The 24,179-nt window shown below is 51.6% G+C and overlaps 1 protein-coding gene across 1 annotated transcript; it reads left to right on the forward strand.

Annotated features, from left to right (window-relative positions):
- The first annotated feature begins 676 nt into the window (after positions 1-676).
- On the forward strand, positions 677-23,960 carry ARHGEF5 (Rho guanine nucleotide exchange factor 5). Its single transcript, XM_043589799.1, has 16 exons — positions 677-789; positions 5,423-5,553; positions 7,221-10,383; positions 10,861-10,918; positions 11,349-11,413; positions 11,618-11,871; positions 14,789-14,949; positions 15,453-15,605; positions 15,886-16,015; positions 16,321-16,395; positions 16,837-16,926; positions 18,090-18,247; positions 18,850-19,011; positions 20,567-20,637; positions 22,409-22,513; positions 23,226-23,960. Exons 3-16 carry the CDS (start codon positions 7,455-7,457, stop codon positions 23,381-23,383), a joined length of 4,569 nt encoding a protein of 1,522 aa, XP_043445734.1. The 5' UTR covers positions 677-789; positions 5,423-5,553; positions 7,221-7,454; the 3' UTR covers positions 23,384-23,960.
- Positions 23,961-24,179: the final 219 nt, after the last annotated feature.

Here is a 24,179-nt window from a genome sequence, read left to right on the forward strand (position 1 = left end):
ATGAGAAAACACACAGGCCTGAGACATAGGCACAAACACACAAACACACACACGTCCCGGGAAGACTGCAGAGGGAACGCATGTGGTAAGGCACATCATCAAACTGAAACGAACCTTAAAAACGACAGAAGCAAACAGGTAATACAGAGAGGAGAGGCTTGGCCGTGCTGTTTTAGAGATGCATGCTTCTGGGCCCTAAAAGATGGAGACAGGTGGACGTCAAGGGAGGGAAACGAACACGGAGGCCCCGAGCCAAGCGCCCCAAAGCGCACACCGACTCAGACCTCCGCGGGCACAGATCGGCCAAAAGAGAAGCACCCGCAGAAAGCGGCAGATCGCAGGGGGTCCGGAGGCAGGCTCAGGCGGCGACCCGGAGAAAACACGGGAGGAGAAACAGCCGGGCACGCCGCGGGGACCCACGCGACCCCCGAGAGCACCCCCCCACTCCGCCCTCCGCGGGGCCCCCCGCGCGCCGCCCGCCGCCCGCGCCCCGCGCCCCGGGCTCCCCTGCGGGCCCGCCCGCCACTTCCCAGCTCTGACGCGGGAGCCTGCTTCGCACCAATGAGGCCCCGGCGCGGCCGGGCCCTGCCCCTCCCCCAGGAAGGTGTGTCCGCGGTTTCCACACCTGAAACTTCCTAGGAGAGCCAGATCCCTCCCTCCCGTCCGGGCGGGGAGGGGCGGGCCGCGGGTGGGGCGGCTGGGGCGGCCGGGCCTGCGTCGGGGACGGCCGGCCGGCGCCTGGGACCCGGAGGGGACTCTCGGGCCGAGACGGCATGTGACACTGCCCAGGTGGGTGCCCTCCTCCCTCGCCGCTCGGGGGCCCCGGGCGGGGCGGCTGTAGAGCCCCGGCGGAGGTGAGGGACGGCCGGGAAGGACGGGGAATCTAGGCCTTCACCCCCCCCACCCCCCACCCCGGGCCAGCCCCAGCTGGGTCCCCGGGCACGGGCTCCGGAAATGGGGGGCAGGGCAGCTAGGCAGAGTTCGGGGTGTGTGACCGAGTACCCTGGTCCGAAGAGGAAGGAAGCTAGAGGGAAGGCTCTTGCCTGAAAAAATTTGCTTCCGGCCTGGTCCCCGCCTTGGAAGTGGGCACCCGGACCCCAGATGTTCCCCGGGCCAAGAATCGGGCCTCTGCCTTCAGGGTCTCGGCCCTGGGGAAACCTAACCCCCGGGAGTAAGAAATAACTGAGGTTCCCTTTGTGGTCCTTGTCCCCTAACTAGAGGTGTTTTTTGTCGTCTCCTTTTTCTTCCCCGGGCCTGGGCCTTCCTTCATTTATCTTCCTCTGGATTCGCATGCTGTGTACGTCTAAGTACACGCCTCTCCTCTGCCCCACGAAGCGCCTGAACGTGTAAAAAGGACTCCTGCCCTGCCCCCACCCTATTCCCCCATATATTCGAAGTACTTCCAAAGCTTCTGTCGATGGTGACTTTGCATTCTGCAGTTGGGGAGGTGAGATGGGGTTGCGGTGGGGGTGCTGGATCAACGCTAGTTCTGAGCATCATTTATGGTTGCCTTTCAGCAGGACTGCCCTAGGAAAGCTAATCCGGATGTCCCTGGGGTTTCAGATCTCAGGCCCTCTCCCCTTCCTGGATCTTGGATTCCCGAGACAGATTTGCCTTCCCATCTACCTAGAAGTGAACTCTGGCCAGGGCTCTTGTCAGATTGAGGGGGAAGGGTGTGTCAGACCAGGGAGAGAGGGTGACTTTCCTTTCCAGTTTCTTCCCTCCTTTGCTCCCCGACTTGCGTTCCTGGTCTTGCAGCCTTGGCCCCCTGCGGAAGTCCCAGCTCCTAGCTACACAGCTCCGCATGTGTCCTCTTTCTCAGACTTACTGTTTTACCTACACATGGAGCCTGAGGGAGCTCCTGGCCCCGGGCCCCAGCAAAGCGGAGGTCATTTGTTAACCAACCTGGGTTAACAAAACCGAAGACCTGCCTAGTGAGGGGGTTCTTGGGGGCTGGGGAGGAGGAAGGATGGGGATATCAGTTCTAAGGGAGTCTCTTTAGCAGGAGGATTGCATGTTGTTACCCTAGCAGGGAGGAGAGAGGCCGGGAGGTAGGCAGGTAGGTACTCTTAAAAGAGTACAGTAATTCTAAATATAGTCAGGGGTCCTCATATATTAGGGGTCCCCAGAGTGTATGGCTTCCCGTAACAGTCTGTCTGAGGTTGTCTGTGGCCACATGAAGCATGGTGTCTGTAGGATAGACAGGAACGTGTCATTTGTGGTGTGTGGAATGGTTGGTCACAATGCGGTGTGGACAAGAATGGGGTCACTCACAGGATCATGGGTCGAACAGGAACAGTGTTGCTGAAGTGTCAGTGGTGTAGACTCAAAACAAGTGACTTGCAGCTTCTGCTGTAGACAGGGATGAGTCACTGTGTGTATAGAGTGAACAGGAGCTGGTCATTTATAGCGTCTGCAAAGTGGACCAGAACAAGGTCCCCCTCAGGGTCTGTGTTAAGGACACACAGAGGGCGCTCACACTCATGTTATCTATGTGGATGGCACCAGGGCCGTGGATGGATTTGTGGGGTATATGTCATTTGCCACTAATGATGTTCTGGGTTAGCCCGTGTGGTCTACAAGACAGTGGATGATGTGGTGTTTTCAAGCATCAGGGAACACATAAGAGATGTTTATTACACTTTTCATCGGGATGGTGGGGCTTTCCTCAAATGGATAGAACACAGGTGTTGGCAAGCTAGTGGTCCAGAAAGCTCTCTTATTTTAGTATCTTTGTAACACTGCAGGCAATATTATCAAAGAGTGAGTAAAGGCACATATCTGTATGGTGGTCTTATTTTCTAAATCAAAATGAGAACATTTTGATATGTGCGGTATTTTCCTAAGGTGAGCCGGAGTATAGACGATATCGTGTAAATTCAGTAGTGTTGTAATCTCAAGAGTATTGCAGTGATGTTTGGTGTAAGTCAGATTCTAGAATACTTGAATCTGACAGTACAAAATCTGGGAAGCCTGGTCCTGAAAAATACACATGACACTCAACATCGGTTCAAAGAACAAGCAGTATGATAGGGAGGAGGGGATAATCCGTGAAATACACTTCCCTGTCTGGTGACTAGAAATGGACAAGACCTAAGGTGTTGGGGGGCTCCAAGGGAGACACTGAGCTCTGTCGCTGTATTTATTAATAGAGCTACTTAGGGCTTTGTCTTGCCAGAAGTTACATGTGGATGGGGTCAGCAGATGCAAAATGTCTCTGGTCTAGAGGAAGACCAGTTTACCATGATGCCACAGTTTACCTGTTTTCTGATAATTGGTGGTTATTCACCCCCTTCCCCCCAGTGGAGATGAGGAGGTAACTAACATAACGGGCAATCCAAAAAGCCTCTCCTCTGATGCCTTTATGCGAGTGGAACCATGGCTTGCAGATTTCCTTTAGCTTTCTTACATTGTACTTGGTCGTGCCTGATTGCAATAGCATTACTAGGACAGGATCAGGTATAGGGGACACAGGGTATGTTTTTCCTCTGTGATTAATGGCGCTGATCCGGTGACTGCCATTATTTCCTAGTGGATAGAGGCAGTGTCAGGAATAGTGCCAGTGGGCTTGTAGGAGACAGACACGCATCGTGTAACTTGAACTGAAGAGGTCTGTGCGGCACCGGGTGCAGAGAGATGCAGCCTCAACAGAGCAGGAAGACACGGGTGTATGTAGAGGCCATCCGACCTGAGGACATGAGAGTGTGTGTGGGGACAGGGCCAGGACAATACAGATGTGGGTGACAGAAGACTTAGGGCTTACACAGTCTTCTTAGGCCTGTAGGAGCCAAGTTTCACAAAGTGTTTACGGCGAGCAACTACAGTTATTTAATGTGTGGTTGAGAGAATAGGGTCACGTCCATAGTGATTATAGTATTTTGTACTTAGGTCTAGAAATAGGGAGCAAATCACGCACCGTGTCAGTTAACTGGAAAAGGACATAAAAATTCTTCTACGCAAGTATGCTTATGTTACACGTGGCTCTGTGCCCCATACAGATGGGATCTGTGTCTATGGGGTGGCCAGGAACCTGTCACACGCTACATCTGCGGGGTGGCTGGGGACCTGTCTGTTTGGTTATATCAGGCTCTATTGCGTAGAAACTGCAAAGGCGGCTTATGGCCTGTGTGCACGTGTGGATGGGTGCCTGTGCCAGCGTGTATATGTGTGTGCAGTATCTCAGCAGGACAGCAGACGTTTTGGGTGCTGGGCTCCCACTTTAAGCCTAGAGAAGATAGGAAATGTGCGGGTCCAAGGGCAGCTGTGGGTTCCGTAGGCCCCTGGGACCTTCTCTAGGCCAGCCACCTGCCAGCTTCTTCCAGCAGGACTTGGGGCTGCTTCTCACAGACTTGCTTCGGGAGACCTTGGTTTGAGTTCACCTGTACCATTTGCTTAAGAAGTCTGAACAAGTGCCTAGGTTATGTGACCTTCACTTTCCTCATCTGCAAGCGTCTCTTGTATGTCCCTAAAAATCCTTCCAGCTCATGAATCCTACATTTCTCTTTTCTCCTTTCTCTTTGCTCAGCAGTAATTACAATCCCTAACGCTTCTGTGACCCTTGAAGTTGACACTGTACGTTTTCATGTTATTTGATCTTCATTAGAACTCCTTGCAAAGAAAGAATTTAAACCCTTTATAAAGATAAGAAAATGGCCGTTCCAATAAATTGCAGGATTCCTACAACTGTCTGAAATTACAACGAGCAGAACTAGCAAGATATGTAAAAGACCGAACTAAAAATCGAGCGACGTTCTTTTGACTCTGTTTTCTTCCTCTCTTCATCCATGCAATAAATCTTTGTGGCGAGCAAAGGAAGCTGCAGGCAAAGAGACTGAGCAGCTAACATGGCAGTGTTTGAGCCCTGATGAAGTTCATTCTCTAGCCCGGAAAATAGACATGAACTTGGTAATTACAAGTGCAGTGAGTGTGAGAGAAATAAAGGGTTCACTGGGGCAGAAGAGGATGCCGGGCACAGGAGCAGCAGAGGCCCACAGCATGGGAGTAGGGGGTTCAGGGGCAGAGGGCAGTAAGGCAGAGGCCAGGCGTGGAGGGCATATAATCCAGGCTAAATGTTTGGGTTTCATCCCATTGGCGGTCGGAGGCCACTGGAGAATTTAAACTACAAATGGGGCTTTTCAGGATCACTCCCATGCAGAGCAGAGAATGCCTTGGGAATAGGGCAGGAGGGGCGCCTGGGTGACTCAGTTGGTTAAGCATCTGACTTCAGCTCAGGTTATGATCTCGCCATCTTGCCGTCCGTGAGTTCGGGCCCCACGATGGGCTCTGTGCGGACAGCTCAGAGCCTGGAGCCTGTTTCAGATTCTGTGTCTCTCTCTCTCTGCCCCTTCCCCGCTCGCACTCTGTCTCTCTGTCTCTGAAAAATGAATAAACCTTAAAAAAAAAAATTTTTTTTTTTAAACAGGGCAGGAGAAGCTCTGTGGAGGCTGGTGGCCAGGCTGTACCCCAGGTGGCCTGGTAACAGAGGACAGGAGAGCGCACCAGGGGCTAGCAGTGCGGATGGAGAGATGTGCACAGACGTGAGGTGCATAGGAGGTGGGCTCCACAGGACTTGGCAACGTGTGCGATATGGGGCAGGTGGGGCCAGGAGGGAAACAAGAATTTTGTTCTGTAATTGAAAACCATTTACTGAGCACTTAATGTGGGCCGGGTGTTGTGCTAGGTGGAGACAGTTGAGCGAGACGGATGTAGCTCTTGATCTTGTGAAGCTTACCCCCTGTTATTTGGGATAGATGTAAATCAAGATGCACACAGAATGGTGACCGTACAAATGCTACAGAGGAGAAGTGACGTGAACGATCTCTGGTAAGTGGTAGACAGAGGGGCACAGTGACCTGGTCAGAGGACTGGGAAATCTTCCAGGGTTAAACCAGGAGTATGTAGTCTCGCAAATGACAAGAAAGAGTGCTAATGTTAGGAGTATCCAGTACCGACAAGAGCCACGACATTGGCGATTGTGGGGGCGGTGGGTAGAGCGGTACCAGTGAGGCATGGATAGAGGCAGGCGGAGAGGTGAGGAGGTGAGGACCACACGCATGAACAATTCTTTTACAGTTTAGATGAGAAAGCCAGGGCCATGCTTCAGTTGTGGGATGGCTCTGACAGAGAGGGGGCGAGGGGTGAGAAGAAGAGAAAATCCATGCCACAAGAAGCCGGGCTAAAGAACACGGCGCCTCGGGGCAGGGACGCCTCTTGTGCTTTCAGAGCAGGAAGCAGGAAGAGTGGAAAGAGCCAAACGCAGAGCGCTCTGAATCACGAGGAGTTGAAGCCGCTCCTCTCTCCGTTGGTTTCTAAATTCTTTGCAAGGTGGGGGATGTGGTATTCTTTTGGAAGTGAGAAGACAGGTGGGAAGGTCGATCTTCTGAGAAGTGATGGGAGGAGTTCATAGGGTTGAAAGCAGCGGGGGTATAAGAGAGTAGCGGGTACCCACCCAGAAGGTGTCCTGGACCTGGCAGAAAGGGGCAAGCACCATGTCTGCTCTGGTTCTAATCTACTGAGTCTAGTTATCATTCCGCTTTACAACAGCTGCTTCTAAAATTGCATACAAAATTATTAATGAGTTATAAGGCCCTGCTAGACACTCTAGAAGAAAATAAGATGAGTAAAATCCAGACTGTACATAGGGAGATAACACTACGCCTGAGTACCTCGGACTCACTTGCTACAATGGCCGGACCTATTTTAATCCAATCAGCAGCTTTGGAGGAAGATTCCGCCTTCAGACTCTGCTTCTCTGGGCTGTTAGATCTAGGGTGTGTCACTCACAGTGTCTGGGAGTTATAGGGGACTGAGTCACGCTTGGTGTCCAGAGAGTAGACCGGGAGAGACAGTATGACCTAATGCAATCTAGAGAGTAATGACCCCTGGGAGTCCTTGGTGCTCTTTGACAACGGTCTCACCCTCTAATTGAATCATTTATTATCTGTCTCCTCCACAAGCCTCCATGAGGACACAGTCTTTCTCTGTCCTGTCCACTGAATGCCCCGCACTTAAATATTGGTAAATATTTATTAGATGGGTAAATAAATAAGCCTACATACATTTTATAGAGGCTTTTGCTTGCTTTGTTGAGTATCTTTTGTCTCAAAGAATGACTCTAAGTGGAACCAAAGAAATCCCCCACTCTCGTCCTTTCTGCTGTGTTCCTTTGATAGGTAGAAGCAGAAAGGGTGATAGACACTTTGTGTTTTATTCCTCTCTAGGGCTTCGCCCTGATGCAGGCTGAGGAGCCCCCACTCAGGGCCTCGACCCCCATCCCTGCCATAGCAGAGCTCAGTGTTACCCCTGAAGCCCTCAGGGGGAGCAGTCAGACCGCCGCCTGGGGGCCCGAAGGTCGAGAAGGCTAGGTGCCATCCTGTACCTGGGCAGAGCGACGCAGACTCTCGGAGACGCAGCAGAGAGACCTAAGGGATGTGGACAGCTGTGCAGCTGAGAGCATGACCTCGTTCCCCAAGGAAGCCTCTGCAGGTGCGGAGACCAACCAGGAGGACGCTGCGGGTGAGACCTGGGGCACTCCAGAGCATCCGGAGGTGGCGCCTCAGAGCCCGGAGGACGGACGGACAAGGACACGGGCTCCCGCAGAGCCCGGGGCCTGTCCTGCCCAGGATGAACACCTGGACATGGTCCCGGTATCCAGTGAGCTGGGTGGCCGCGTGGAGATGGAATTTAGACCAGAACTCACTTCTTTGATTTGGGGAACGGAACGTGCAGAAGAGAAGGGGGAGACTTTTCCAGACACCTCTGCTCGGCCCAGATTTGGACCTGCCTGGGAAGAGCATCTGTCAGAAACCAACCAGCCACGGGGCTCCGTCAGGCAGGGGGAAGAGCTGCGGTCTCTGGGGGCGCGAGAAGGTCAAGGGAGAGGGGCACTCGAGGGGCTGGAGGAGCAGGGGCTAGCGGAAGTGGGGTTCCAGGACGGAGGAACTGTCAGGGAGGGTGGGCATGTAGGGGAGCAGGAGCAACTGGCAGAGCCGGAGAAGGGGACGGAGGGAGAACACGGGCAAAGCCAGGAACAGACACCAGGTGGTGTGATGCTCGCAAAACAGAGAGAAAGAACGAGGCTTTGTGGGGAATTGGAAGGTCTGCGCTATGGTGAGGAGGAGAGGAAGCCTCGGGGCCAGCGAGGTCTACAGCAGGGAGAGGAGGGGAGGAGGGCGTTAGGGGGGACAGAAGAGGGGAGCGTGGACGCCCCGTATGAGGAGAATCAAAGCCTGGTGGGGAAATCAGGGAGAGTAACTGGAAGGCAAGAAGGTCAAGGTCTGCAGGGGCAAGTGATGCAGGGGGAGGGGCAGGTAGAGGAGGCGGGGTCAAGTGAGGAGGAACCAGGGAGTTGGGTTGGGGACCCGCTGTGGGGAGAGGGCAGACAAGAGAGTACCAGAGAAGGGGAGGCCCACGATGGTGTTTCCACACTGGCTCTGGTAGCCCCTGAGGTCTCTTCTCCCTGTGACTTATTTCTAGACGCCTGTTACCCCATGACCAGTACTCCTGGGACTCAGAAGGAGCCTCGGGCTGAGGAACTATCCCCTACAGCTCTGGGTCCTACACTGGAGCCAGGAGGATGGTCCTGCCAGCCCGTTTCTTTACCTGGCTCTTTTCCTGCTGGGGAGTCACCTGACCAAGAAGCAGCTCAGGATAGCCAGCAGGAGGGATCTGAGCCTGGGAAGGGGACGGTGTTCGGTGTGGGGACTGAGATGGCCTCTGCCAGTACATCCGGGACTCCTCCAAGGACACCAGACTCTGCCCCTTCCAGTTCTGCTGAAGTTTCCCCCAGCACAACTACATCATCATCTGCCAGCTCCCCACTTGCCTCTCCCAGGAGGGAGCCGTCTCTTGCTGCACGTTCTCTAGAAACCTCCAGAGCATCTGTTTGGACCAACAGGGCATCTCACTGTGGGGCTTTGGAGACTCCTGCTGCTGCCCTCCATGGCTTCCCCTCTGCAGAGGCCGCCGTGGAAATCTCCACCAGCTCCAGTTGGGCCAGCCCTCAGAGCCCCCCCAGCCACCCTACAGGGGCTGTCCAGCACCTGAGGAGCAACTCCTTCCCGGGCTCTCATAGGACAGAGCCGACTCCGGACCTGCTGGGAATATCACTTTCCTTCTCCCATTCAGAGTTGCCCCAGAGGCCCCCCAAACCTGCCGTCTCTGGCTCTGTGATTCCAAGAAGGGACAGGAAAGGTGGTAGGGACCACAGGATCATTCCAGAATCCCCTAGTTCATTATCCACTCTGGGGCAAGACTCCCAAGAATTCACTTCAAATCCAGAAATGTCCAGCAGTCCCCACAGCAGCCACCCGTGGGGCTCCCCACACACTTCAGCCTTTTCCCCAGGGCCTCCTGCCTATGGCTCTTCCCCACCCCTTGTCTCTGTAGATACGAGGATCCATGAACCTCTGCCCCCTCCTACCCCAGAGAAGAGGCATGTCCAACCCTCCATGGTGGAAAGAGACAGCCATCTCCATGCAGGGGTTTCCACACTGAAGCGGTGTGCCCATCCTCTTCCATTGGCCCCTGGTTTGGGGCTACATGGCCCCCCCAAAGGCCCACTTCCCCCAGTTCCTGACCCCCTTGTGGCAAGGCAGCACCGACCTCTGCCCTCTATCCCAGACACGCCCCACCCTCCTCAGACCTCATTCTCCCGCAAACTGAGATACAACAAGCCATTACCCCCAACCCCTGATTTGTCCCAGTCCCACCATCCTGTTTCTTTTAGTAGTGCAAGGATCTACAGGCCTCTACCCCCTGTCCCTATTATGGATCCCCCCACTGAACCACCCCCATTACCCCCAAAGTCCAGGGGGAGGAGCAGGAGCACTCAGGGAGGACTCACGAATTCAGGGGGTCAGGGCAAGCCAAGGCCTGTTTTTCAAGAGTGGACAGTCTCCACTCCCCATTCTGTTGGACGTACCTCCTGGCCCCCAGCTATGGGTCGGTCGACAGACTCTTTGGCTTCTACCAGCAGGAATAAGAGTGAAGTGTCCCCTGGCATGGCTTTCAGCAACATGGCAACCCTTCTGAGTCCCTCTTCCCCAACCACGCCCTGGAATCTGGAGCTCCAGGGACCTGCCTCTGAACCAGGACCCTCAGAAGAGTCTGAGGCCCCTGGCAGAGGATCTTCGAGAAGAACAGCCCCTCAGGGAGGAGCCAATGGCCTGAGGAGGTTGGATCGAGGCCAAGCAAGGCAGTCAGACAAACTCAGCCATCCCCACCTGGAGAAGGCATCCAGCTGGCCCCACAGGCGAGACCCAGGGAGACCCCCGGAGGGCGGCAGCGGGCAGGTTGCAGACCCTGGTGAGGGGTCCAGTAAGCACAAGGGCTGGAATCGGCAAGGCCTGCGCAGGCCTTCTATCTTGCCTGAGGGCTCTTCAGGTGAGCAAAGAGCAGGGGTCATGGGGACACTCGTGTCAGACCACGCTTTCTCCAGCTCTTTCCACCTCACTCATCTTCTGTCCCCAGGGCTTCTGCTCTTCCCTCTGCTGGCTTCACTCATCCACATACCCAACCTCAACTCAGAGTGTTGTGGTGCTCACTGGAGCACTCTGCCTTCTCCTTCCCCTCTACCCCTGTCACCCGCCATGGTGTTCTTTTATTGTGTTTGTTTTTCCCAACTCTTCGGCTCGGTGTCCTCCTAGTAGTAGAGAAAACTTCCTCTTCTTGTCTTCTGACGCCAGGGACAAGGACATTACCCGGCAATAGTGTCCTCGCATGCTTTCTGCTTGGGCACTGTCCTCCCGGCTGAGCCCTCCTATCCCCCCAGATGCCTACGTCTCCCACTTTAGGTCTTTCCTGCTTTGGCCGTCAGAGTGTGCCTCTAAAACCCCATTACTTCACCATTTCCATTTTCAGAGACGAAAGGTCCAGCCGTAGAAAAATCCCCTGGCTCTTCAGACACCATCGTTTTTCGGTGAGTCATGTTTTCTCCTAATAGACACACTTGTACTGTCTTTTCTGAGGATACCGAGATTTCCATTAGTTGCCAGGGGTTCTGGGACCCTGTCTCTTCCAGAGATGGGGAGGGGAAGAGACATAGACCAGGATTCCAGAGCAAGGGCATCTTTTATCTTCCTGGTTCCGTCAGCTGGGTCTGAATCTCCCATCCTCCTAGGTAGGCCCGTTAGCCATGAACTAACCGCCCCGTAAAAGTTCAGTATGTCTTCCAGAAAAGCTCTGAACTGCCTAAAAATGGGTCGGGCCACAGCTTGCCTTTTCAGGGGATTCAGCCCTGACACCCCAGCACACATCCCAGAAATCAGAGACTACCTCATCTGTAGTCACCTGGGGCTTCTCTGCCTCAGTGGCCAGCAAGCACCCCAGAGCCCTTCTTGCCTCCACAGGGAGAAGAAACCAAAGGAGGTGTTGGCAGGCTTTTCAAGACGCTGCTCGAAGCTCGTCAACTCCTGTGAGTACCTTGAAACAAAACCGTAGACCCGCGTGGCTTGCTGCCCAGCACTGGCGCTCGTGGCTCCCCACTGCGGGGTGGTGATATCTGCGGGGGAGAGGATTGCCAGGAGAGCCAGAAGCAGTTTGACGGCTTCTGTCTCTGTGCCTCAGCATCCCTGTCTCTCTCGTTCTCTCCCTCTGCCGTGCTGCCTCGCCCCTGCAGCCCATCTGCTTTACCAGGAGTACAGCGATGTGGTTCTGAACAAGGAGATTCAGAGCCAGCAGCGGCTGGACAGCCTGGGAGAGGCGCCCGGGCCCGCCTCCCCCCGGCAGCCCCGGAGGGCCCTGGTCTCCTCGGAGTCTTACCTGCAGCGCCTGTCCGTGGCCTCCAGCGGCTCCCTCTGGCAGGAGATCCCGGTGGTGCGCAATAGCACCGTGCTGCTCTCCATGACCCACGAGGACCAAAAACTGCAGGAGGTACCGGGCAGGGCAGGGGCGGACTGGAGGGAAAGCAAAGGCTCTCATTTCCTGCTCGCTACCGCCACCGGCAGCAAGAGCAGGCTGTCCCCATCACAAACCCACCATGTGCTCCTGCACCACGGCAATCGCTCCTCTCCGCTCCTCTCTGCTCCTCTCCACTCCGATGCGTCTGAACTGCTTTCTGAACCTTCCCGCTGGCCCTCCTCCCCACTTGCACTCGGCACGGGCCACTTCCTCCCACCTGTCACTATTTGGGCTCGTAGGAAGTGACTGTGCCTCTGAATTTGTTGGGAGGAGTGTGGAATTAATCCCTTCTCTGCTGCTTCAGTCTAGGCTAAAATTTCCCTCTTCAACCAGGGTTCCACACGACACTGGAGGTTTTCTCTTCAACCAAAGCACCTGCAGTGGCTCTTTTGCTGAGTCCTTTGTAACTGTCCTGTGGTCCACTGGTCTCCTAGAGGCTTTGGAATGACCATCAGTCGCAGCTCGGTCCTTAGACCCAGTGGCAAGGCTGTTCGGTGTTTATTACCGTTAATAGGTTTTACGTGGAGAACTGCTCTTAATAATCAATCTGAAATAGGGTTAGAACCTTTCTTCCCAGGAAGACAATATGGCACCATGGAAAGGCATCACGGAATCATGTTTGCGTATCTGGCTTCCGGAGTACATGACCTGGTTGTGAGCCCACTTCTCTGTTTGCTGGCTCTTTAACTTTGACCAGATTACTTGCTCTTTCTACCTCTCTGTATTGCCATTCGTAAGACTGGGTCACCAATAGTCAGTGGGAGAACCAAAAAAGATAAGTGCCCAATGCACAGTCACCCAAGAAATGTTTTCTACTGTACTTAAATTTCAAGTCAGGCCAACCTGGGTGTGAATCCTGGCTTCACCATTTACTAGCTGTGTGACTGCAAGTTCGATAACTTCACTAAATCTGTTTCCTCGCCTAAAACTCGAGGATACTGATGTCTTCCTTTCAGGGTGGCCATGTGGTTTAAATGAAATGTCCCTGTCTGGCTTTTAGTGTGAAGTCCGGTGCCTAGTTTGATACATATTACTGCCAGATTCTCCCTGTCTCAGAGGTGGGAAGGAGGAAAATGTTGGCCAGAAGGACTTAGAGATAAGCAAATCAAACAGGGGCAGCTATAAATTGTTTAGGTTTTTTGAGGCTCAGGCTTGGGGCTCTTGTTCTGACCTCAACTTGTCAAGCATACAGAGGATATGTAGAAAGTCAGTGATCTGCCCAATACTTAAGGACCAAACACCAGGAGAGCGTTTGGACCCTGGCTCTCTCACCAACTCCAGCATACTGGGAAGCCCACCAGGGCTCCTGGGCCAGCCCTGGTCTCCGTTTCTGAGAAGAGAAGCCTCTGTGTTTATACGCACATAGTCCTTTCATAAAATAGCACTTCCGGGGTCTACGAAGTGCTTGCACCAACCCCATTTCTGGTGACTGGCACAACATCTTTGTGACATGGGGGTCACTGTACCTACACAAAAAGGCAAGAAGCTCTGAGGTTCAGTGAGGTTAAATGAGCCACTCCAAGTCCTATCGTCAGTTGAATGTTGGAACCAGGACTCAACCGTCATTACCAGGGTCATTACCCAGGTGTGTGCGTGTGTCTTCTTTGCCTTTTCTGTTCTGTTCGTGCATCTACCCCGAAGCTGCATGCTTGGATGAAGAGCAGGGGTGGCCCAGCACGAGGACAGGGCCGTGAGCCATTGCGCCCCCTGCTGGAAAGTCCACACAAGTTCTCACGTGCTGGCCCTTCTCCATTAAACCTCAACAGCACCAACTCGTTCTCAAATATCCTCCTTGCGCCCGTGTTTCCCCAAACCTCAAATCACCTTCATCCCCTAAATCTGTTCCTCTTTCAAAGTCCTGTGGCTCAGAGAGTGAGTCCATCCGCCATTCGTTCAGCTTCCAAACTCCAAAGCTGACACATTAGCTGTGACTCCGTCTGCTCTTCCAGCCCCCGTTTCTAGCAAAGAACCAAGTTCTTCCGAATCTGCCTCCTCAAAAGTTACGAAACTGGCCTACCTCTCCCATCCCCGTGGCCATTCAGGCTTCCATCTGTCACCCGGAATTACTACGACAGCTTCCTAACGTGACACCCCTGCCCCTTCGGCTCTTTTCTCCATGCCGTGCTCAGAAATAGCCTTTACAGAAACCAAATCTGATCAGGTTATTTCCCTACATAAAGCCTCTTTTAACCTTCCCGTTGTCTTAAGTCCAAACCGTTTTACCTTGTTTACGGAATCCTCCAGACGACACCCCATTTACCTCTCCGGCTCCAGCTCCTGCCACTCCTTTAGTATAAATACTTAGTTCCCCAAATCACTCCGTTTATTTAAGCTTCTTGAAAGTATCTTTTTCTCTTCTACCTTTAGGGGCTTGTACACATTCTTCCCTCGGCCTCAAATGCTCTGTCCCTGTCCTCCTGATACCAGGTTAGGCTCTGATGTGACTGCAAGCTATCGGAGAGGGTCTGCCCCCTTCCCTGCTCTGCCCCTCGAACATTATGCAGTGGCTAGCAAATGCCAGGGACTCCAGAACGATTTTATTTTATTTTATTTTATTTTATTTTATTTTATTTTATTTTATTTTATTTTATTTTATTTTATGTTATTTTATGTTATTTTATGTTATTTTATGTTTGTTTTTTTATGTTATTTTAATGTTTATTTATTCTTGAGAGAGAGAAAGAGCAAGCCTGAGCCGGGGAGGGGCAGAGAGAGAAGGGGACAGAGGATCTGAAGCCGGCTCCGTGCTGACAGCAGTGAGCCCGACGTGGGGCTCAAACCCACAAACCATGAGGTCATGACCTGAGCTGAAGTCGGACGCTCATCCGGCCGAGCCACCCAGGTGCCCCTCGGTGACTATTTTTAATCAATCTCCTCTCCTACCCTCCAGGCCAAATTCGAGCTGATCGTGTCAGAGGCCTCATACCTGCGCAGTCTGCATGTGGCAGTGGACCATTTCCAGCTTTCCGCCCCACTGCGGGCCACCCTTACCAACCAAGAATACCAGTGGCTCTTCTCTCGTTTACAGGACGTGCGTGAAGTCAGCACCACGTGAGATTCCTCTTGTCCCAAACTCAGCCTCGGTGTCTCTAGCCTGTAAACTGTCAGTTGGGTTTTCTTTTCTCTCAGAAGCCCTCTCCTTGCTCTCCCTCCATGATTCCCAGCGCTGTGGGAATAGGGAGAGCAAAGAAGGGGAGAAGGTATGCGGGTGGGTAGATCCGTTAACGGGTAAACAGAGGAATGAGAGATGCTTCCCAGGTTGAGGGGATGCACTGGAGGTGGGATATGGGCAACAGGTGAAGATCAGAGAGCCGGAGCAGAACCAAAAGAAGAATAAGAAATGGAATATAAGGAGCAGAGGGTTAGATCGGGGCAAACTAGGGATTGCCTTGGAGAGAACGCTAGAGCACGGCAGGGGCACCGAGCTAAGGACAGTCAGTAGAAGTTACCGCCTAACAGGAAGAAGGAGTCACAAACTCAAGGTGTAGGAGGAGTCCGTCAGCTGCTCACCTGAGGCCCCCAAGTCTCATGAGACGTGTGTGAATACCGTACAGGTTCCTTTCAGACCTGGAGGAGAACTTCGAGAACAACATCTTCACCTTCCAAGTGTGCGATGTGGTCCTGAACCACGCCCCCAACTTCCGCCGGGTCTACCTGCCTTACGTCACCAACCAGACCTACCAGGAACGCACCTTCCAAGTCCTGCTGTGAGACCTGATCCCTATTCAGTCCCCACGCGAGCCCTGCAGTGACCTTGCTGCACTAAAACCCCCGGACCCCAATCCCGAGCAGCATCCCAAGAGCCCATGTTTCTTGTGCCTGCTCTGTGATCCCAACCCCAAAGCACCTTCCAGGTCAGACGCCCTCAGCCGTCACATGTGGGCGCCCCCACCATAGACATTCCACTGCATCTCTACCCCCTGTGCCTCCGCTGTGTCCCCAGTCCTTCCCACGGCCCTCCTCACTGGAGGCTCGCTGCCCACGCAGGAACAGCAACAGCAGCTTCCGGGAGGTTCTGGAGAAGCTGGAGAGCGATCCTGTCTGCCAGCGCCTTTCCCTCAAGTCCTTCCTGATCCTGCCTTTCCAGCGCATCACCCGTCTCAAACTGCTGCTTCAGGTACAGCATGTTCCCCCCCCCCCCCCCCCGGCCGCCACCCTGTCCCCCAGACCTCTTCCTTCCACCCAAAAGAGATGATCTCCGGGAGCCCCAGGGCCCGGGACCATGCATGCTTCTGCCCCTCTTCCACACCCTGTGGACCACATGAGCAGCCTTCTTCTGCCCACCGCCCTCACCATTCTCCCTCAGGGTGAATTTGCTGCAAAAATTTGGTTCCTAGACTTCAGTAGCTTACCCACAATTCTCTCTTCCTGTTTTCCCGTCCCTTCTTTCCATCTGGCTCCTGCTTACTGTTTGTCCTACAGAACATTCTGAAGAGAACACAGCCTGGATCTTCAGAGGAAGCGGAAGCCACCAAGGCACATCATGCCTTGGAGGAGGTAAGCAGCCACCACCCCCACTCAGACGCCCAGGATTGTCCTTCACAGAGAATTCTGCACAGGCCCGTGACTCCAGAGAGCAGGGGTCCCTGCTCATGGGATCGCTCAGCCACCTCACTGTACCCACCAAACCTCCAGACACCCGCCCCCTCCCCCCAGCCTCCTTCCCACACTGAGGATGCTCTACACCAAGGGGCCATGCTGTCACTGCCACCAGCCCCAGATTAAATCTTACGTCCACTCCGCCCCGGAATGGCGTCAGGTCATACAAAATATACCCGAGGCCTAGAACTGCCATTTGGTGCTGCCCTCACACCATTCCAGCCTGCTAGAAAAGACGGAGGCCGTCGCAACCAACTTCCAGATTTCTTGCAGAAGACTCAAAGATCAAAGCCTCTAACACAGTGCTCTTCCTCTTTCCTCAACCTACCCACGGTTCAGCTGATCCGAGACTGCAACAACAATGTCCAGAGGATGCGCCGGACAGAGGAGCTCATCTACCTGAGCCAGAAGATTGAGTTTGAGTGCAAAGTGAGTTGGTCCCCTGCACCCCCACCCTGCCTGGGAAGCCGCCACAGGCCAGCCTCTAGCGTAGAACCATCTTGCTCGCGCCGTCCCGGTCTCTGCCCTTACTGCTGTGTGTCTTCTATTCTGGCCTATTTCTGGGACACCCAAATGCCTACTTCAGTCTCTGTGGTATGTTGTTAATTGAAAAGGGAAAGACACAGAGCTGTGCGTACCGTAGCATATTACTGTGGGTACAGATCTGTGCATGCATTTGCTTGTGTCTACGTGGAGACAGGCTGGTGCTCGCTTCGGCAGCACATATACTACGTGGAGACAGGCTGGAAGGGACACATGAGAAAGGTAGGACAGGGGTTACCTGAGGGGGAGAATGTGCATTTGGGAATGGGACAGGTGAGGGAGAACCTATCAGTGTAAGCCTTGATGACAATAACATTTGGTACTTAAATCAGTCAATATTTGATCAAGTCTTCATCTAATCTAACCAACGCAATGTGAAATGGATTCCAAATATAGGGCCAAAATCTCCCATCAAAATACAAATGTAAAATAAGCATTCCACATTCAGATTCCACCTCAGAACAGGTCCCATCCTCATTTCCCTCGAAGAGAGGGGAATCCTTTATCCCCATATTAATTGTATTGCAGCACCCCTGTCTTTACCCAACTTCCAACTCCGAGCAGACCCCGCCTACTTCTCCTTATCCCTATTCCCACATATGGCTCCAGCTGCTCCTGTTATGTCTCTGGTTATAATCAGAGAAAGAACAAATGTCAGAACTGCACAAATCCTTTAACTTCTAAGACACGCAGCATACGGTTCCCTGCCGTGTTCCTTCACATGCCTCGACTGGGGTCATCCAGTTCTCCTTCAGTTCAGGCTTCTAGGGCTGGGCTTTGTCACATAGTCACTGTCCTGGGTTGGAGCGTAGGCACCTGCTGTTTGCCGGATGGGTGGACATGGGGGCCACACAGTAGACAGTGGTAGGTAGAGGGCTCTGGGAGGAGCAGTCTAAGTGGATGGGTGATGAACAGGAAGGATGGTGTGGAAGAGGGTGTCAGTGGCAGAAGCCACGAGGAAGAGGCATGGTGAGGAGGGCGGGACCAAGGAAGCCTCTCCCTTGCCCTGTCTGTGACGCGCTGCCTTTTCTGTCCTCCCCTCCCTGTAGATATTCCCGCTCATATCGCAGTCACGCTGGCTGGTGAAGAGTGGAGAGCTGACGGCCCTCGAGTTCAGTCTCTCCCCAGGGCCGCGAAGGAAACTGAACACGCGTCCAGTTCACTTGCATCTCTTCAACGACTGTCTGTTGCTGTCTCGGCCCCGAGAGTCAGTGACTAGAACGGGAGGGAAAGGGGATGGGGCCAGAGGGCAGGACTAAAAGGGACAGTAAAGGGTCGTGTTCCTGGGGGAGCCCTTCTCAGTGGCTCAACCCATGGAGTGCAGGTCATGGGCTAGAGAAGAGAAAGAAAGGTCCGAAGCAAAAAAGGGGATCCCACCAAATTACGTCACAAGATCACGTGGCAGGGCCTGAACTATGTTGTAGACATGGAGCAAAATGTAGCAAATGAGCTGCTCGCATTCTCAAATTAGCTTGTTTGGGCTAGACTCAGCCTACTAGTCTAGAGGTTCTTAGCCAATTCCAGATCCTAACTCTTTGGTCTTAAGGGCTTTAGAAAATTTGTATTGATTTGATCTCTTCAACTCTTTAAAGTGGTGAAGTATTCATTGTACTAGACATGTGGTTTCCCAGCTCTGTGACAAATCCCTGGGGACTCTGGAGCCACCATCTTGGGAGCAAGGTAGCACCATCTCGTGGTTTTTATGAGGATTTGCAAGCTGCAAAGGACAGGGATTTTGAATCCAAAGGTATGATGGTGGATGAAGCATAACAACTGTAGAATCAAGTTGAAAAGCCTCGTATTTTGCAGGGGTAGCCGGTTCCTGGTGTTCGACCATGCTCCCTTCTCCTCCATCCGAGGGGAAAAGTGTGAAATGAAGCTACACGGACCTCACAAAAACCTCTTCCGGCTCTTCCTGCTGCACAACGCACAGGGCACCCAGACTGAGTTCCTCTTCAGCACAGAGACCCAGTGAGATGGGGCTGGGCGGAGGAGTCGGGGGGAGGGAGGAAGGGAGGACAGCCTGGGAAGAAAGTGGGGCTGAGGCAGAAACTGTGTCCAGAGGACAGCCGCAGCACGATCTAGCCCATTCCGGACTGAGAGCATCCGAGGAGAAATCCAAACCCAAACTCTGAGCTAATAGACGACTTGCAGGAGACGGGGTGGGAAGGGGTACAGAGTTGCTGCCGATGTTTAGCATCTATTTTCTGCTCTTCAGTCAAGAAGGACAAAGTGAGCGAGACAACAGAGAAGAGACGGGCTGGTATGGAGTAACTAAAGAATTGAATTACTGACGTCCACGAGTCATGTGTATAAGCCAGAAACTCTTCAGTGCCGAAGGCTGGTGGACACTTTGTGACTAAGACAAGCACTGGGGTGTCTTTAGCTTTCCTCCCTCCCACTTTCCAACCCAGGCCTCTGTTGAGCAGAAATCCATAGTGTTGACAACTGTGATTTGCTCATGTTTTTAGTAATAATAACAATAATAATAATAATATACACTATTATATATTATAATATGTTATATATTTTATAATATATCATATTATATAATTACATTATTATAATAATATAATACACACACATACATTTTGGGGAGTATTAAAAATAAAACCTATAAAATGTAGTAACAGTGCCTAAAACAATGAACAAACTATAAGCTCATAGCTGTTGCTGCTGTTACAAGAGATACAAGAAGCCTCTCCCTTTAAAGGTTTGACATGATGCCAAACGGTCTGAGGATCGATCCCTATGTTGTAGATACTTTTCCGTTTTGTCTCTTGGAAGACATCTCCGGGTAGGATCGACCTTACCCGTCTTCACTTATGGAATAGAGGGGCTGGTACAGGGGTTTGTATGCAAACTGTGACCACAGTCAGGTAGCCAGATACAGACTCCTGTTCTTTGTTTAGTATTTGGGGCAGCCTCTTCCTGGAATAGAAATAGTGTCAGCTCTCAATTACTCCAGCGTTTTTGGAAGCAGAGGCTAAGATAATGCAAAATCCTTCAGATGATTACAAAATCAGCTTGGGTTGTATTGCACGACCAAAAAAAAAAAAAAAAATAGCACAGATATCTCCCCGATCTAATTGTGATTACAAAATATTTTTCATCTCTGAAGTATTTGGTGGAAGGGAGGTGGGGAGTAGAGTGTAGAGAATTCTGCAGAGTGACAGTGGGGATCTAAACTAAGATGGACATCTTGCTTATTACAAAATGGAAAATCTCATGTGTCTAATTGACAGCTGACATTATGTCCCCACTTGAAAGATATGCCATTAAGAGGGTAAGCCTGGAAAGAGAAGGAGAAAAATAAAGGGTGACAAAACACATGAACACACAGTTGGAGATCTTCTATTTCCAACCAAGCAAAGTCCCATTGACTTTTGTGCTTGATGTCATTGAACTAAACAATGCTTTGAACTGGCCAAGTCTTTCCCACAGTCATTTCCCTACCCCATCCTTGGCCTTTGTCCTCTACCCCAGAGCTACAGCTGAAGCAGCTGACCCTGCTTTGTTTTCTCAGAAGTGAAAAGCTTCGATGGATCTCAGCCTTGGCCATGCCCAGAGAGGAGTTGGACCTTCTAGAGTGTTATGGTGAGTGAGGGTATAAAAGGCAGAGAAAAATGGCAGGGCCAGAAGTCACCTTTGGATGCAGGACTTTAGGAGGCTGGGTGGTAACTCTGAGAACCTTCCACTTATTGCTTTTATCCAGAATTTCAGAGTGGAAGTCTGGCCATTGGAGCTTAAGCAGCTGAGATGATCCACCTAAGACTACTCACCACTATGACACCACCTCCTCTGCCGTGTATCTTCTCCCTTGGGCCATAATTTGCTCTTTTTAAATATGTGTCCCTGTAAATCTATCCTGCGATTATTCTGCCTAGATTTTACCTGCCTGAACGTCTTGGGGAAATAGGGAGAAATAGGATGGTTGGAGTAGGAGTTGTGGAAGGAAGCAACCCAGTAGATCTGTCATAACCACACCCTCTCCTGTGAAGAATGACCTGAGCTCACCACCCTTAGCCCAGGCTTCCAGATAGCCACAGACATACACGCACATTATGCATGTGTCTGGCATTCATGTGAAGAGTAGATTTCTGGGTCTCCTAAAGCCCCACAGTTGTCCTTCAGCGAGAATTCCCTAACTGGTATCCAGAGAGGAACTGAACACAAAGGAACACTGGTGACTCAAAAGAACAAACAAATACAAAGAACCTCTGAAAAGGAAGTAGGAGAACTCAGGTTGTAAACTGAGTTCTATTGCCTTATTCACTCTGTGAACCCATCTGCTGGCCTTCAGTCCCCCAGCTGGAATGAAGGCAAGATGTCCTCCTTCACTGTGGTCTTATGAGTGGCAGATTGGAGATAAGCTTTAGAAAATGGATCAGGGCGCCTGGGTGGCTCAGTCAGTTGAGCATCCAACTTTAGCTCTGGTCATGATATTACAGTTTCTGACTTTGAGCCCTGCATCGAGCTCCCTGCTGTCGGCACAGAGCCCACTTCGGATCTTCTGTCCTGCTCTCTCTCTGTCTCTCTCAAAAACTAGTAAATATTAAAAAGAAAAGTAAATGAAATACAGACAATAATGCAGCATTCTGTTTGTTTTCTGAGGGAACCAGTGCAGTGTGGTAAAGGAGAAAGACTGTAAGGTTGGAGGCTAATGGGTCAGAAGACCTCTGAGGCTTGTTATCTTGATCTTAAAAACTATGGAAATTTCCTCTGGCTCACAAAAACACAAAAATACAGAAAATCCAGAATCTCCCGAGGGGTCATCTTGATCAACCCAGTCGTTTACAAGTGGGGAAACCAAAGCTGAGGGGATTGAGTGCCTTACTTTGATTGTACCTGGAGCCCCATGGCTGCAGCTCTTCCAGCCCGATCTGGTAGGTACTGTGACAAAAATGGAGAATGAGTCACAGCTTCGGATTTTACAATCTAGTTGAAGAGGCAGAACGCATACACAAGGCAATTAGACAAGAGGTAGATGGTGTGGTCTAGACAATTAGTGTTAAAGGAGTTCAGGATCCTTGGTGGACTGAAGAGTCAGGGAAAGTTACAGAGGGAAGGTGGGCCTCTAGCAGAATCTGAGTATTTGTAATGAGTCACTGAAGGTTGTTACAGTGGACTTCTCAATGCATCTTCTCCAGAGAAATAGAATTTTTGACTCATTTCAGTTCCAGTATTTTCATTTCCTTATTGGCCATTTTGTTTCCTGGTAGAGGAGAAAGATTCTTCTGTCTCACTTGTCTGTAACTTTCTAAAGCCCAGACTTTATCCTGAGTCCTCATATGCTTCCCCTGTAATTCCTCTTCTGGTCCGGTCATTTGCCTTTCCTAACCCCTCTTCGCCCTCTTCTCTTCCAAAGACTCCCCGCAAGTACAGTGCCTTCGAGCCTACAAACCCCGAGAGAATGACGAGTTGGCGCTAGAGAAGGCAGACGTGGTAATGGTGACTCAGCAGAGCAGCGATGGTAAGAGGGAGAGCCCATGAGTAAGCTGGGCGTTGGAGGTGGGACACTATAGGTAGATGTATTCATTTCCTAGGGCTGCATAACAAAGTACCACAAGTACGGTGCCTTAAAACAATAGAAGTTTATTCTTTCATGGTTCTGGAAGCCAGAAATCTGAGGTCAAAGTGTTGGCAGGGCCGTACTCCCTCTGAAGCCTTTCAGGGAAGATCCTTCCTTGCCTCTTCCAGCTTCTGGTGGCTCCAGGTATTCCTTGGCTTATGGCAGTATAATTCCGATATCTACCTCTGTCTTCCTTCTGTGTGTGTGTGTGTGTGTGTGTGTGTGTGTGTGTGTGTGTCCAAATTTCTGTCTTTTTGTAAGGGTACTGATTATATGGGATTAATGGCCCACCTTACTCAGTATGACCTCATCTTAACCTTCCTAATTACACCTGCAACAACCCTGTTCACAAACAAGGTCACATTCTGAGGCACCTGGGGTTAGAACTTCAACATATATTTTGGGGGAAACATAGTTGAATGCGTACGAGTAGTTCAGGAGTAGGCAGTTGTAGACCTTGCCAGACCTAGAGCAGCATGGTTAACATACTGAGAGACTGGATTTCCCAATGCTGGGCCCTCCCTAGTCATTTCAGCCTTACCATTCAGAAAAGTCTGGGGGAATTATTGTGAGTCTGTCCTGGGTAATTCTTCTTCCCACCCATTGCCTGTAGGCTGGCTGGAGGGCGTGAGACTCTCAGATGGGGAGCGAGGCTGGTTCCCTGTGCAACAAGTGGAGTTCATTTCCAACCCAGAAGTCCGAGCCCGGAACCTGAAGGAAGCTCATCGAGTCAAGACTGCCAAACTACAGCTGGTGGAACAGCAGACCTAGCTTTCTCTGGGAGAAATCCCCTGAGCATAAGGACAAGATGTTCCTGGAAAGGGCTGGCCCCAGAACCCTGCAACAGAGGCTTTCTGTGGACCAAGAACTAGACCTTCTGAAAACTCAAGAACAAAAACCCAGCTACCAGTTGCTAGTCCCAAACCTCCTGTTTTTGTGCTTCGTGCTTGGTGGAGGGATTTTGAAGGACTTTGCACTGGATTCTGAGAAGCTCTTCTCATAAGAAAAGGGAGAAATGGGGCCTAAGCCAAGGAACTTTACCTCTACTACCATATAGTACTTAAACATTCTCTGTTTCTAGAGTACAGATTCAGGGCTGACCAAAGTTTCCATTGTGGCTACAAGTTAAACAGAATCTGATCTCAGTTCACTGGAGGGAGATGGTTAAGGGGGATTAACACATCAGATGAGAGGATCAAGCTAGTGACCTCTAAGGTGCCTTCCAACTCAAGAGCTTTTCCCTAATTATTGGTGTGAGGTCAGGGCATGCATCTCTGGGATCTATGTCTGTTGGTGGCAATGTGAGGGTTGTACTCTCTCACGCTAATAAACTTGGCAGTTCTCTGAGTGTTTTCTTCTCAGACTCCTGAGCACTGAACAGGGTTTGGAACATGGAATCCCGTGAGAATTCTAGGCCATTTGATTTAGGTACCATGAAAGACCAAGATGGTGCCTAGATCAGGGCAGATGCCAACTCTTGCTTTATGATTCCCAAGAGTTTGGGCAGCTTTTCTGTTTGTTACAGCCTCAGAGGTTGTACAAGGGATTAAAAGGAATTGACGAGTGG

Source organism: Prionailurus bengalensis, chromosome A2, assembly GCF_016509475.1.
Source record: "Prionailurus bengalensis isolate Pbe53 chromosome A2, Fcat_Pben_1.1_paternal_pri, whole genome shotgun sequence".
NCBI lineage: Eukaryota > Metazoa > Chordata > Mammalia > Carnivora > Felidae > Prionailurus > Prionailurus bengalensis.